Source organism: Cupressus sempervirens, chromosome 3 (genome assembly GCF_028749045.1).
Source record: "Cupressus sempervirens isolate cs-2001-9-10 chromosome 3, ASM2874904v1, whole genome shotgun sequence".
NCBI classification, from domain to species: Eukaryota; Viridiplantae; Streptophyta; class Pinopsida; order Cupressales; family Cupressaceae; genus Cupressus; species Cupressus sempervirens.
This window is the reverse complement of record NC_143120.1, coordinates 1,108,993,555-1,109,007,582: the sequence shown is the minus strand read 5'-3', so window position 1 is coordinate 1,109,007,582 and position 14,028 is coordinate 1,108,993,555. Positions and strand designations below refer to the sequence as shown.

The following is a 14,028-nucleotide window of genomic DNA, read 5'->3' as shown; positions in this document are numbered from 1 at the left end:
AAAGTTATCATATCAATTTTGATTCTTGTTCTTTGATTTTGCAGAACTTCCTTTCCACCTCTTCACCCTCTCTCTTGGCCCAACCAGTTGGGGTGAGTCCTGGGTGTCTGTTCGTAGAGGATATCAATTCATTTGCTGAAACTCAGCTGATGGAAAATAATATTTTAATACTGGCATGGAGCTGTCCTTAAGACTCAAGGACTTCCCTTAAGAAAATTTAGAGGATTATAATTTAGATATAAAAGACAAGTTGATTCAAAAATGGAATCATAACATGACATATGCATTCAGTTTCAGACTCAACATGGTTAGATAACTTGTTAAGCTTGATCGAATGAACTATTCGATAGTCTTATTTTATTTCACAGTCGAGCATTGATCATTGAAAATGCTTGAAACTATCTTGCATCTAGATTTTTTAGATGCAATAAATATACCAAAATAAAGAATAAAAACTATTCACATAACTTGATCAATGAAGGATCGGATCTTGGTTAATTTTGAATGGCCAGCTCTCAAAAGTTTGGATTGCCAACACGGATTTTAGTATGCCGAGTCCCTTTAATAGCAGAAACAACAGCTCGGTTTCACTCCAATATCAGCCATATTCAGAAAGGGAAAGAAAATGAGGAGGAATGGTGAAGGGAAACAATATTAATGATCGCTGCAAGACCACTATCGAGCTTTTTAAATGTAAACAATATAGAAGACTTCTATTGAAACCACGGCTCTTGATGGCAATTACAAGGAGGATTATCGGCTTCTTGGTTCACAGATTCAAAAGAAGGAAAATCGCCAAGTATACTCATCGTCTCTCATAGAGAGTTCTAATTTTAAAAGAAAGAATTCGAAGGACTCTTTATTAAAAGAATAACCTATAATTATGTATATATATATTATTTTCGAATGATGTCATCATACTATTATTGTGTCCAAGGTTATACCTATTAGGAAACACATCTATATACGTGCATAATTTGGAGAATTTATTTTATCTTCATATCCTTCGAAAGTTTATGCAAATATATATATGTATACCTATTTCAATAGATACGAGCTTGGGTAATTTAATACCATGGTGGCATCATACCTTTATACATATGTGTATGTATATATGTATATAATGAAAAGAAGAGGATACCAACATAAATCATCAAAGGTATGAATTTCGATTATGTTTAAATATTTAAATGTTTTATATGTTATCCAAGTAGCTCATGGTATTGTTCAATGTACACTCTTGCTTGCCTAGTCATTTACCCTTAGCCATGATGATTCAAGAATCACACCTATTTGCTTAGTGATGGTGGTGCCCTTGTGCCTAATTTTTTCCTGACAATGCTTCCACTATCTGATAATGCTTCCACCCCTTTGACGTGCTCCCTACAAGGAAATTCTTTACAATTAAATCATATTACCATAACAAGTTAGTAGTAATAAAAGATCATAACAGGTAACCGCCTTTTCAATTTCCATGAATTCATGATAAATAATCAACTTCCCAAAATAGCTTTAAAATATCATCATAATGATTAACTAGCATTTTATCTTCATATGAAATTATAATGATTAACCATGTTACCATTTCACATGATTGTGACAAACTTTAACTATCAACTGACTTCACGTGGAACCTCAATGGCTATATAAACATTTTAAATTGGGTAAAAAATTGGAATGTAACATACCATTCCGCTTGTGTTTCATCGTCCTCGATGAACTTGAAATTTTAATGAACATTATATAAAGGAGCATTTAAAATTGGACCAAAATTTGGGATGTAACATACTATTTACCTTTGTGTTTCATTGTCCTCGATGATCTCTGCAATTTTATACACTAAAAGAATATTCCAAATACAAGATGTATAAATAGTATCATGATATCATTTCTTGTCAAAAATGAATCAAAATCTACATCATGATCAAAATTCAAGGTCTATGCTTCAAAATTTGAAAAAACGCAGTTTTGTCAAATGTACACAATATTAGGGATTAATTAACCTAAATCAATTAATTGATTATGTACTAATTAATTTATTGATTTAATTGGAAAATTATGGGGTTAAGGTTGACGTAATTAAATAAATATAAATTTATTTAATTAAGGTGGGGAAATAAGGTAAGGGATAAATTAACTAAACAAATAATGACTATTGATTAATGGCTTGAATATGGTGGAATAAAGTGTATTTAGGTTAAACTAAGTTAGGTGTTAATAGAATGAGTCCTTTGCATAACGTTTTAGAAGATTAGAAGGATATTCAAATGGAGTATGTGAACCCAAAGTACCTACGTCACTCTCACACGTTAATAAAACTGTAAAACTGTAATACCTTTATGGCTTTTTGTTTTTTGACGAGTCTCAATCTTTCATCTTCACAGCCCTCATTGTTGTTCATATTGTTTAAAAAACATGGGTGAAAGCATAAACATGAAGAAAACAACCAAAAAATACTCATAAGTGATTAAAGCTTGAAAGAAATTAAAAAAAGTCAAAATCATTTGTGTATATAACCATTGATAGTTTGTGGGTGCTTCTAGTCTTTGCTTATGTTTCAATTTCTTCTAGATTTGGTTGTGTGTCTTTATCATGTTGATGTGGTTTGGTTGTGTGTCTTTGTCATGTTGATGTGGTTTCTATGACCCCATTGGATTTTCCTATTATGATTATTGTTGTGAAAGCAGTTGACGCAGGTGCTACTCCCAACCATGTGTTTGGAGGTTTATGCTCCAATTTTTCCTTGTGCTATTTGGAGAGTCTTTCTTGTGTTGTGATGGATGCTGAGGTTGGACCAAATGCATTTTTGTTGCCCCTCCTTGTTTTGTGTGCATTCATGCCCTCACCGTGGGCTTGTGTTGGGCATTTTTACCAAAGTTTCTCTAGTTGTGTTCTTTGGAGAAGGTTGTCACAATTTTTGTGCAGTTGATGCATTATGCACTTCTAGCCTTGTTGCAACCTGATTTGGTGTTTGGTTTGTGGTGACATTTATTTTGGTGGGTTTCTTTGAGACCTTGACCTTGTTTAAAGCTTTGCGTTGGCCACTCATTTATATCAATGATGCCTTCTGATCTTAGTGGGTGGATTGGGAGGAGTTGTATCTTTCTGATCTCCTTTGACTAAGGCTTTGGTCGAGAGCCATTGGTGGCTACATGACATTTGGTTCCCTATTTTACACGTTTTCAATGTTTGTGGAAGAGGTGTTTTTGATGCTTTCAAAGTTATGGTAGTTGGAGTTGCTGCTTTTGGGTGTGGCCTGGTGGTCGTGGGTTTTTTGTAGTGTTTTCTGCAGTATTGGCATCCTTTTGGAGGATCTTTGGAGTGGCCTCTATTCTTGGAAATGTCATGGTGGGAAGGAGTGTTGTTGTCTTTTTCTACTCTTTATTCGTTTTCTTATAGTTGACCTTTTTTGGCAATTCCTCTGTCTTGGCCTTTTGCCCCCTTGGTTGTTATTAGGCAGTTAGGAGAGTGTTTCTAGTAGTTTTGTGTGTGGAGTTCCCCTTTCCTGCAAAAGTTGGGAGTGGGGGTTGTGGCTTTTCTTGATATTCAACCCTAGCTTGGACTTCTTTGTGGAGCCTTTAGTTGTTAATGTCGGCGCTCTTAGCTTCTTTATGTGGACCCTCTTGTTTTCTTTTTGCTTCCTTGTGGAAATGCTTTTGGTTTGGTATCTATGCATGATGAAGAGGCAAGAAGGATTGTGGAGGAAGGCCCTTAGTGCTTTTGGTTTCTTCTTGGTGGATGATGCTCAACATGATCTTGATAGACCTTGTGATCTGCTCTTTTTGGGAGGGTTGACTATGGTTTCTTTGTGGTCATTGGTAACTCTTTTTTTTTGGTTGTTGGAGCTCTCAATGGATCTATTTTTTTGGAAGGCCAAATGGGTTTGTGCTAAAAGGCCTGGTGGGCCGTGGGTGTAAGAACCCTAGTGGCTCGCTCAAGAATAGTGCTGAAGAATTTTGTTTTAGAAGATTTTGCAATTTTTTTTGGTTTTGAATGTATATATGCCTTTCTTTTTTAAATTTAAGAAATGCTTATACAATTGGCATGAAAATTAAATCACTATGAATGCCAGCACAATAATAATGAATTGCAATTATAAGTTTTGCAATTATTACAAACACTCTAGATGAGCAATTTAGAATCTAAATGAACTTGGATATAGTTGGCGTTGGAATTTATTGTAGCAATTTATATGAATCCATGCCACTGAATAGCAAGTACTTCTCCCTTTCAGCAAATGCTGCTAGTAGTATGATGCAGCTAGCAGATAAGTCATAAAATGCCCTTGTATTTTCAAATGCAGCTGTACCAAATCAAATGCTGCTTCAACACAGGGAACCGCGGCGTACATAGACATTTCTTAGTGACATTTTCAGTCAGAATTTGCAAATAATACTCCCATACAAGAGCCATCACAGACAGCTTCTAATTGCAACAATCTCGAATAAGTAAACTTAGTAAGTACCTTCAAATTCAGAATGTAAATTGCAGACCAGAATTAATAGATTGGTATACCTAGCACCAATCGATCGAATACACCTTTCAGCGGTAATTACAATTCATTGGATCATTTACTAGCGCAAAGTGCAAAGGAGGAATTCAGATTTCCTCAAACCCCGCATCCAAACCGTTGGAGAGAAACTCAAACAAAATAAAAAGCAATCAAGGAATGAATTGCTTTCTAACAAATCATTGCTTTTATAACATTTCAATCCAAAAAGCTTCTCCTTCACACCTTTCAATCGAAAGGATTCATGCTCACACTTTTCACTTAAATTATGATTTTGCATTTGGAAGCATATTCAACTTTTAAATACAACAAGTCCTTTATAATTCAATGGCTAGAGTCTTCTTGTGCACACTTTTCACTAAAGAGGCTTCTTCAACACACCATCAAATTAGAACATTAAGCTTATAAAGTCATTTATTAAGTTGGACTTAATGAATAACTTTCAATATGCAACTCATTATTAAAGTCCAATAAAATATTGACAGAGTTTGGATTCAGGGTGACACAACTGCACTGCCAAAAATGGAAACCCTATCACCCGACTTCCTATAAATGGAAAGTCACACAAATTGAGACCCTCAAATCTAAGTGTTATCTCACGATGGTCACAATGATGAACTGACATACCATGCTTCTGGGCCCTGCTAAATTGGGGACATTACAGCAGGGGTGGTGTGCTCTACATAGGATCTATTGGGTCTTGTTAGTGGCTTTTGGTGCTATGAATTTTTATAATGATGTCTTCTGTGGATTTCAGTTCTGAGTATTTATTTCTTTTTGCCTTTTTGTTTGGACCTCTTTTGCCTCTATGGATAGTGATGTTGATTTTTTTGGTGGCCAGTTATCTACTGATAGTTTTTAAGGGTGCATCCTGTTGTTTTTAGTTAAGGATTAGTGCTGGATTTGGGCCATTCTCATCTCTCTTGAGTTGGTGTGTGTTTTGATGGCTTTAGTGGGCTACACACATTTTGGTTGCTTTCTCCTCTTTCATGGTTCCTATGGGGGTGAAAGAAACCCCATTGAGGTGGAGACTTTGTGAAAGAGGTTGCTTGTAACTTTGTGTGGTCTTCTCTTAGTGGCTTCTTGAACAAGGGCTGGAATTGTGTTAGGCACTTCCTTCGTTTGGTCTCTTCCTTTTTTGTTCATATTGAGGTGGGCTTCTTTTTTAACTGAGGTGGAAAGGAGTATCATAGAGGGGGAGTAGATTTGCTGTGTGCGTGATTCTGTTCTTATTGGATGGATTTGGGTACCATTCTTTTATCCAATGTGAATGATTGGTGAGCCTTTCGAAGTTCCCTCGTTCGTATGCCCTACATTATGGGCTGTTGGCTATGTGCTGCTGCCAATGGCCCTTTGGCCTCTGTACTAAAAGTGGCCAATCATGGCCTCTTGCTCTCTAAGCTGCCTTCTCAAGGAAGTCTAGTATTTCTATTGATTGTTTACCCTTTGTGGCCTTGACATGCAACAACCAACACCTTTGTTTTTGTGTTGTTGATTCCATGGCCTCTTGCTCTCTAAGCGGCCTTCTCAAGGAAGTCTAGTATTTCTATTGATTGTTTGCCCTTTGTGGCCTTGACATGCAACAACCAACACCTTGAATTTTGAAAGGCTCACAAAGCATTCACATTGGATAAAAGAATGGCACCCAAATCCATCCAATAAAAAACAGAATCATGCACACAGAAAATCTACTCCCCCTATATGATACTCCTTTCCACCTCAGTTAAAAAAGAAGCCCACCTCAATAGGAACAAAAAAGGGAGAGACCAAACGAAGGAAGTGCCTAACACAATTCCAACCCTTGTTCAAGTAGCCACTAAGAGAAGACCACATAAAGTTACAAGCAACCTCTTTCACAAGGTATCCACCTCAATAGGGGGTTCTTTCACCCCCATAGGAACAGTGAAGGAGGAGAAAGCAATCAAAATGTGTGTAGCCCCAAAGTCAGCACCAATCCTTAACCAAAAACAACAGGATGCACCCTTAAAAACTATCAGTAGACAACTGGCCACCAAAAAACACAACATCACTATCCATAGAGGCAAAAGTGGTCCAAACAAAAAGGCAAAAAGAAATAATTACTCAGAACTGAAATCCACAGAAGACATCATTATAAAAAATATAGCACCAAAAGCCACCAACAACTAAAAACTAAAAGCCCCCTTGCTTGGCTGTTGATTTTAACTGAAAACTATTGATAGCAAACTTACCTCAAATGGTACACTTTTGATGCTGTTTTGTTTTCTTCTAACTATTACTCTTTTTATTTGTTTACGTACCACAAAATATGAAATGAGGGAGTGTGTTGTTTTTAATTGTTGGTGTCTTTGTATTAGGTTCAGGTTTTTCATAAAGGGGTGTGGGGGACCTTGTGGGCTGCTGTCCCTCTTTTTTACAAGAACCGTGTTAGAAGGACCAACTTTATTAGTCCTAGCCAAAGGGGACAGTTAGCCATTCTTTGTGAGACGTCTATGCCTCCCTTGGCATCCTAGGGATGGCTAGCTGCTCCCTGCTGTTTCTTGCCATCATTTTTTTCACTGCACTTGAAATGCTTATTTTCATTTTTTGTTGGGGATGAACCCCAGGATATTTGCTACTTGCCCTCACATCCTCAAAATGTCTTTGGTGTAGGAATAAATGGAAATTCCTGGGGTACATGTCCTGTGGAACAGAGAATAATTGTAATCTATTAATTTGGATGCTGATGAAATCTGATGAATAAAAAATAATTGTTTGTTGTCGTCTATAACTAATGTTTATTGATGACCCAATTTGTCTTCTTGAAAGCCTAATTTTCAATGTCTTCAAAGAATAATTATATGGAAAAAATATTGGTGTTTTCTCTTGTCAGTCTTGTTTTAATTTTCTTGGCCACTTTTGACATCAGTGGTGGTATAAACAGAATGCTTTTGTAAAACATTGCAGGAATAGAAGCTAGAGGATTTATATTTGGCCCACCTATTGCATTGGGTATTGGAGCCAAATTTGTGCCTATGAGAAAATCAAATAGGTTGCCAGGTAATTCTAGTTCTTTTTTCTTAAAATACCAAAGCAGGGAGCTGTTGTCATTGCTATTGCATTTATATGATTTGATTACTTCACTTCTATGCAAGATTTATCATCATAAAAGTAATACTTGAATTTATAAAATGCATTAGGATATGTTCACCAACCAATGCTTTAGGAAGTTGTCGCCGTAGGATCTATGTATCTCAAAATCCACTTTTGGAAATTAATATTTCATCAAGTATTTTGTTTATCTATTCTGTTTGGTGGATCACTTGGTTTAATTGCTTTGGATTGAATTTAGAACTTACAAAAAATTACATCTTCTCTAAGTTCCAAAGAAATATTCTCAGATCAATAAACAATTGTCCCATATTTGTGTTTTCACCTCTCTGTGGACTTATTTGATGGGAATTATGTTGTAAGAGAAAGAAGACATCTGCCCACTCTTGACAGCTATTTCAAATTTCTTAGTTTTTAGAACTGTTGGTTAGCTTCTTGATCAAAAAACGCTCTTTAAGTATATCGTGTGCATTGTTTAGACAGCAATGGTTCATCATAAACCTTCCTCAGTGATGATGAGGATAACATTTCTTCAAATCCCTGTGCAAATAGTTATCATTACTAAATCCAATTACAGAATCCAACACGTTTCCTTCTGTAGTCGCAACATCTGGAGATTATAACATCATAACTTGCAAGGAAGAAAGTAGGATTGATTCGCCATTTGTATTCTTCTTTTCCCCAAAGTTGAAATATTTACTTTTGGGTTTTTTGAAGTACACTTAGTAAGCGATGTGATGAAATAAAGATTGAAGATTATGTTAGAGCTGATTGTTAGAATTTGCAGACATATCCTTTGTTAGCTGAAGCATATATAGATAAATCAAATTTCAACAAAAAAATCTTCCACTGACAAACATACATCTTTAATATGAAATGTTTGAGGGTGCTCAAAAAGGATGATGAATGCAAAGCTCTACGAGAAGAAATTAGAAATGAACCTATTTTTTTCTGTTCTTTTAAAATACCTTTATCCAAGCTTCAGTATGTGCTCGTTTGTTAAATGAAATGCACATTATGGAAAGAAAAGTGAAGAGCACATGAATATACTGAGAAGGGGGTGGGGGTGAATCAGTATATTAACAAATTTGCCAATTTAAACTTTTATCCAAATAATTAACTTCAAATGCTAAAATGAACAATTTTGCACATGAACACAATAACACAGATTTTACGTGGAAACCCAATGTGGGAGAAAACCATGACAAATAATTTCTTTATATATATGAACTTGTTCTCTTATAACGATTTGTAGGCTACGACCTACTAGATGCTCCAACCCCTAAGTTTGTGAGCACCTACTCACTGGAAGCTCCAACTCCCACACTTTGTAGGCTCTGACCTACAGGAAGCTCCAACTCCCACTGCTGTCATCGTGAACACCAACTCACTACACACAAACTGCTTTTCCATCTTGTCAATGTCGCTTAATCAACTGACGATGGATATTTTTATTGCACTCTATTCTCCTGTTATCTTCATATAAGTTTATACACTTTTCTCTCTTCTTGAAATTAGCCAATAATACTCAACTTTTCTTTTCACTCTTTCTTTACAAAAATGTATATCAGATAAAAACCTGAATATATATTCTCTTGTCTACTTAAATACTCTGCTAAATGTATATACTCTGCTCTTATAACTCACACTTTCTTTCTCTCAAATAAATATATAAATCAGATAAAAAGTCTGATTATATATTCCTTTATATTACTCTTCACTTACATATTCTTGTCTTACACCGCACACTTTACTTCTTCATTCCCCTTTTTTAATCTCAAATATTTTCTTATGAAGGTTCTTCTTATTTATATCTTACCACTATAAGGCTTTCCTTTTCAAATACAAACAGTCATGCCCCTTCAGAATTATACTTTTCCTTTTTGTATTTGCACAAACATAAGGAAGACGCTTTTTATAATGATTTGTTATTTCATTAGCCAACTTAAGTAGATCTTCAGTCCTTATATCGGATTTTATTTAGATCACACCTTTTCATCTTTTCGTTGATAACTATCTATCTTCAAGAATCGATATTTACGGCCTTTATTTTATATTAAATAAAATATTATTAAAATCATTTGTTTCTTCATCACTATTTGTCGTGATAATCATAGGAACAAATCTCCATATAAGTTCTCCCTAAGTGTGCCATGATATTTACGCTGTAGGCATTCTCCATATGGAAGAAGCCAGGCTAAATATGTCGAACTACGGTTGTAAGAGCCAGAAATGAAAATGACTACCATCAGAAAAATCATTACCGTTCATTGCAACCAACTTGTTTACACAGCTGAGAGAAATAAATGCACTCTGCATTGAAGGCGTCACTGTTGAAAAGGGGGGAGATCAGCTTTGCCATCTCTGTTGACCAATTAATAAACTCACTCGTACCAAATATGAATTTAGAATCATTACAATAAAGTATTGTTTTGGTGATGCGATTAATCTCTAACTTGGTGAATTCGACCGTCCAGGATGGGATGTGGTTTGTCATTGCTGAGGTCAGCAAGTGTAATGACGATTCAAATACTAACTGGGAATATGATATGCTTTTGGGAACTTTGAAAGAAACTAAACTGGAGAAGATAACTATACAACAAACGTGAAAATTATTGATTCTCAAACAGCTCACATTGCCTCTTTAACACCAGGGTAACTGCCACTAACCAATAGCTGGATGGACTTCCCCATTTATTAGAAGCTTGATGGCATAAGAAGAGGCTGCGAGGGAGTTGCTGACAGATGAGGGTCCTCTTGGTCCCAGGAAGCCTGAATTTACAGGAGAACCGGTTGGACGAGTATTTAAATTTAGCAAATATGTTTATATTCATTTTTGTTAGTGTTCTACATCTATGCTTGCAGGTAGATTTTACAATTGATCACCGGTCAGATTAATTGCATGAACCAAAGTATCGATGCATCTCCCAAACTTTTTAAAAGAAGTGGATACCAAATTAGGATAGGATAACCATGTCTTTTGTCACTTGCAACCTAAATAATTTTAATCCTCAATTTATTTCCAAAAAAGTGATTTGATTGCAGAAATGAGCACCCGAAGAAGTACGCCCACACTAGGAATAAAAAAAAAGTTGCAGATATATTTGTGTATACTAAGTAATATTTAAATGAGAGAAAGAAATTGCATAGAATCGGTTGTGCTCTTCTGAAGTCACTTTCTACGATTCTCATTTAAATCTTATAGTTTTACACCCAATTATGACTGAACAACTCACAAAATTGATATCAGGCATCGGGGAGGAGTCAAGAGATGGGGACCCACCCACGTGAGGACATACCAGGGAATCTCCCAAAGCGTTGGGCCTCACTCTTTGGATTCAAGCCATCAGGTAAATCCTCTTTCCCTCTGGTTAAGGTTGTGTCAGGTCTAGAAAAGGGATCGGATCTTGCACTATCGCTATTCTAGACGAGATTGTTGATCATAGCATTGCCTCCATGTCCTCAACGCTCGTCGGAAAGTTTATTGGCCCAAGACCAAACATTGATGTGATCCGGGCCTACACTAAAAAAAAATGGAGCTTGAAAGGTCAGGTCAGTGTCACAGCAATGGCTAAAGGTTTTCTCTCTTTTGAGTTCACCTGTCAAGAGGACATGGTTGACATCTTGTGTGAAAGTCCTTGGAGCTTTGGTAGGGCCACCCTCATGCTTCAGAGATGGTCGTCCCAATTGGACTTAAACGAATCTTTCCTCCAGCAAGTTCCGGTTTGGGTCAAACTCCTAGAGCTACCTTTGGAGTTCAGGAATGAGGATGTCTTCAAGGGAGTGGCCAGCGGAGGATATGCCCGAAGTGGTTTGTTTTCAGTCCAAACTTGGCACCCATATCTAGCAGCTGGACTTTGAAAGTGTTCCTTTTGGGTGCTTTCACTGTCTAAAAACCGGTCACAAGGCATTTCAATGCTCAAAATCTAAGTTGACTAGAAAGAAGAATCCCCCTTCTTCTCAACTGAGGATGAAGAAGGTTTGGAAAAAGAAGACCTCTGCACTAGGCCAGAAGGACCTATCTTCGGAGACCGAGCATGCAGTAGAATCCCCAAAGAGGACAAACCTAGAACTTCAGGGAAAGACAAGTAAAGAAGGAGAACTACTCAAGTTTGGACCCAATTCCTCTCTACCTTCAACCGAACCCCAGCTGTTAGGGGATGATCAGGTCAAGGAAAGGACCCTCAAGCCTGGAGAAGAGGGAGTTAAGGATTTCTTGTAGAAAGGTCTTCAGGAGGCTGGTTTGGACCATCTCCCCACTGAGGAACAAACGGTTCTGGGCTCCACGGAAGAGATCAAGGAAAGAGAAAATAAGGAAATTATCGTCTTTCAGAACCCAAAGGAAAACTTGGTCTCCACCAGAGATGTAGCGACTAGAACTGGAAATAAGGAGGACTTGGTGAAAGATCAGGACCAAAGGGTTGATCTTCACAGCACCCCAAGGAATGCTAATAAGGCTTCTAGATCCTTGAAGTTCGAAAAGAAGGGAGAGATACTTAGGAAGAACCAAATCAAAGATCCGTCCAAGGCTTCTCTGACGGCGACCAAGAGCAGTTGCAAACCAGATGTGGGCTCTACAACCAAAGCAGGTAGGAAATCAGAAAGGGAGTCCAAAGAAGAGGAGACCAGAAGGTGTTTGGTGAACGGGTGCCAAAGCACCCTGAAGGACTTTTCCAAGTGTAAAAAATGAAGATCATCTCATGGAATATTAGGGGCCTAAATGGCGCCCATAAACAGGAAATCATTAGGAATTTGATTAGAGACCAGAGACCAGATATTTTGATGATCCAAGAAACTAAAATGAAAAAGGATTCTTTGAGAAACATAGAGTTCAGTAACATGATGAGCGGTGAGGCTTTGGACTCTGACGGAGCCTCGGGGGGCCTACTAACTTTATACAAGTCAAATCTTTTCAGGGTGGAATCGATTTCCAGTGCAGGTAACTTTCTGTTTTGTAAAGTGTTCAATATTCATTCCAATGAATTTTGGTTCTTGCTCAACATTTATGCCCCCAATAACAAGAGAGAAAGAAAATCCTATTGGTCGAGAACTGAAGGGCTGGTTCAGAATAGTAACCTGAAAAAAGGCATCATTATGGGAGACTTCAATACCCCTCTTCTGGATAAGGAAAAGAAGGGTTGTTTGCCTCAGGACTGGGATAGCAAGCATGATCTTTCTAACTTCATCAATGATTTGGCTTTTCTGGATCTGGACCTTATGGGTGGTGATTTTACTCGGTCCAATAAATGCTTAGGCAAGGAGTGTATTCAGGTTAGACTGGATAGAGCCCTCATTTCTCCTGATTGGCTGCAGTCCTCTTCTTGCAAATTAGCTCTTTTGCCTAGAATTGGGCTCGACCACTCCCCTATCTCCTTCTTGATTGTTCCTTTTGACCCCTGTAGACCTCCTTCCTTCCGTTTCGAGAAAATGTGGACCTCCCACCCCGACCTTCTTGACAGAATTAAGGGTTGGTGGAGTATAGATGTGGAAGGCATTGCTATGTTCAGGGTAGCTAGAAAACTCAGTAATGTTAAAAGGATGATAAAAGCTTGGAATAAGTCGGATTTTGGTCATTTATTCTCAATGAAAGAGGATCTTTCTTCTAATCTCGCTTCCATCCAAGACTCCATTCAGGCAAAATGGGTATGGTGCCTCGAGAAGAGATGAAGAACTGTCCATCCTGTCTGATTTACATGACATCATTAGTAAGGAGGAAAAGTTCTGGAGGCAAAGATCTAGAATCAATTGGCTCAAGGAAGGAGATCAGAACACAAAGTTCTTCCATTTATCCACTCTTAAACAATAGAGCTAACAACAGGATTTTTGGCTTGAAGAAAGATCAGGGTGTGCTGACTAAGGAAGATGATATTTCACTTGAAGCAGTCTCTTTCTTCTCCTCCCTTCTTTCTTGGGACCCTTTTCTCTCTAAAGTGGACTAGGAAGACATTGTCTCTTATATCCCTCAGATCCTCCAACCGCACCATAATAATTTGATTCGGGCCATTCCTTCGGATTTTGAAGTGAGAGAAGCTCTTTTTTCTCTTTCGGCGGACAAGTCGCCCGGACTTGATGGTTTTCCTACCTTCTTTTTCCAAATGTACTGGCCTGTCATTATGAAGGATGTTGTTAAGGCGGTTCAGGAGTTCTTTGGAGCCAAAAGCATTATGAAGGAAATCAACTCCACATTCTTAGTTCTTATTCCCAAAGTGCCAAGGGCTGACACTCTGGATAAGTTCAGACCCATCAGCTTATGCAACTCGTTTTATAAGATCATCTCGAAGGTGCTCACTTTGAGGCTACTTAAGCTTCTCCCCCAGATTATCTCTCAACAACAATCAGGCTTTGTCTCGGGTAGACAGATTTTAGATTCGATTATCATGGTGCATGAAGTGATTCACTCTATGGAAGCTGGTAAAAGAGAAGGGATGTTACTCAAACTTGACATGTCT

The 14,028-nt window shown here is 37.5% G+C and overlaps 1 protein-coding gene across 1 annotated transcript in view; it reads left to right on the top strand.

Annotated features, from left to right (window-relative positions):
- The window catches only part of LOC149570669 (adenine phosphoribosyltransferase 1-like), a 98,404-nt gene that overhangs the window by 16,254 nt on the left and 68,122 nt on the right, over window positions 1–14,028 (top strand). The window contains exon 3 of the mRNA XM_089823213.1: window positions 7,436–7,528. Within this exon, the coding sequence (XP_089679339.1) occupies window positions 7,436–7,528 (93 nt within the window). The remainder of the gene's footprint in view (window positions 1–7,435; window positions 7,529–14,028) is intronic.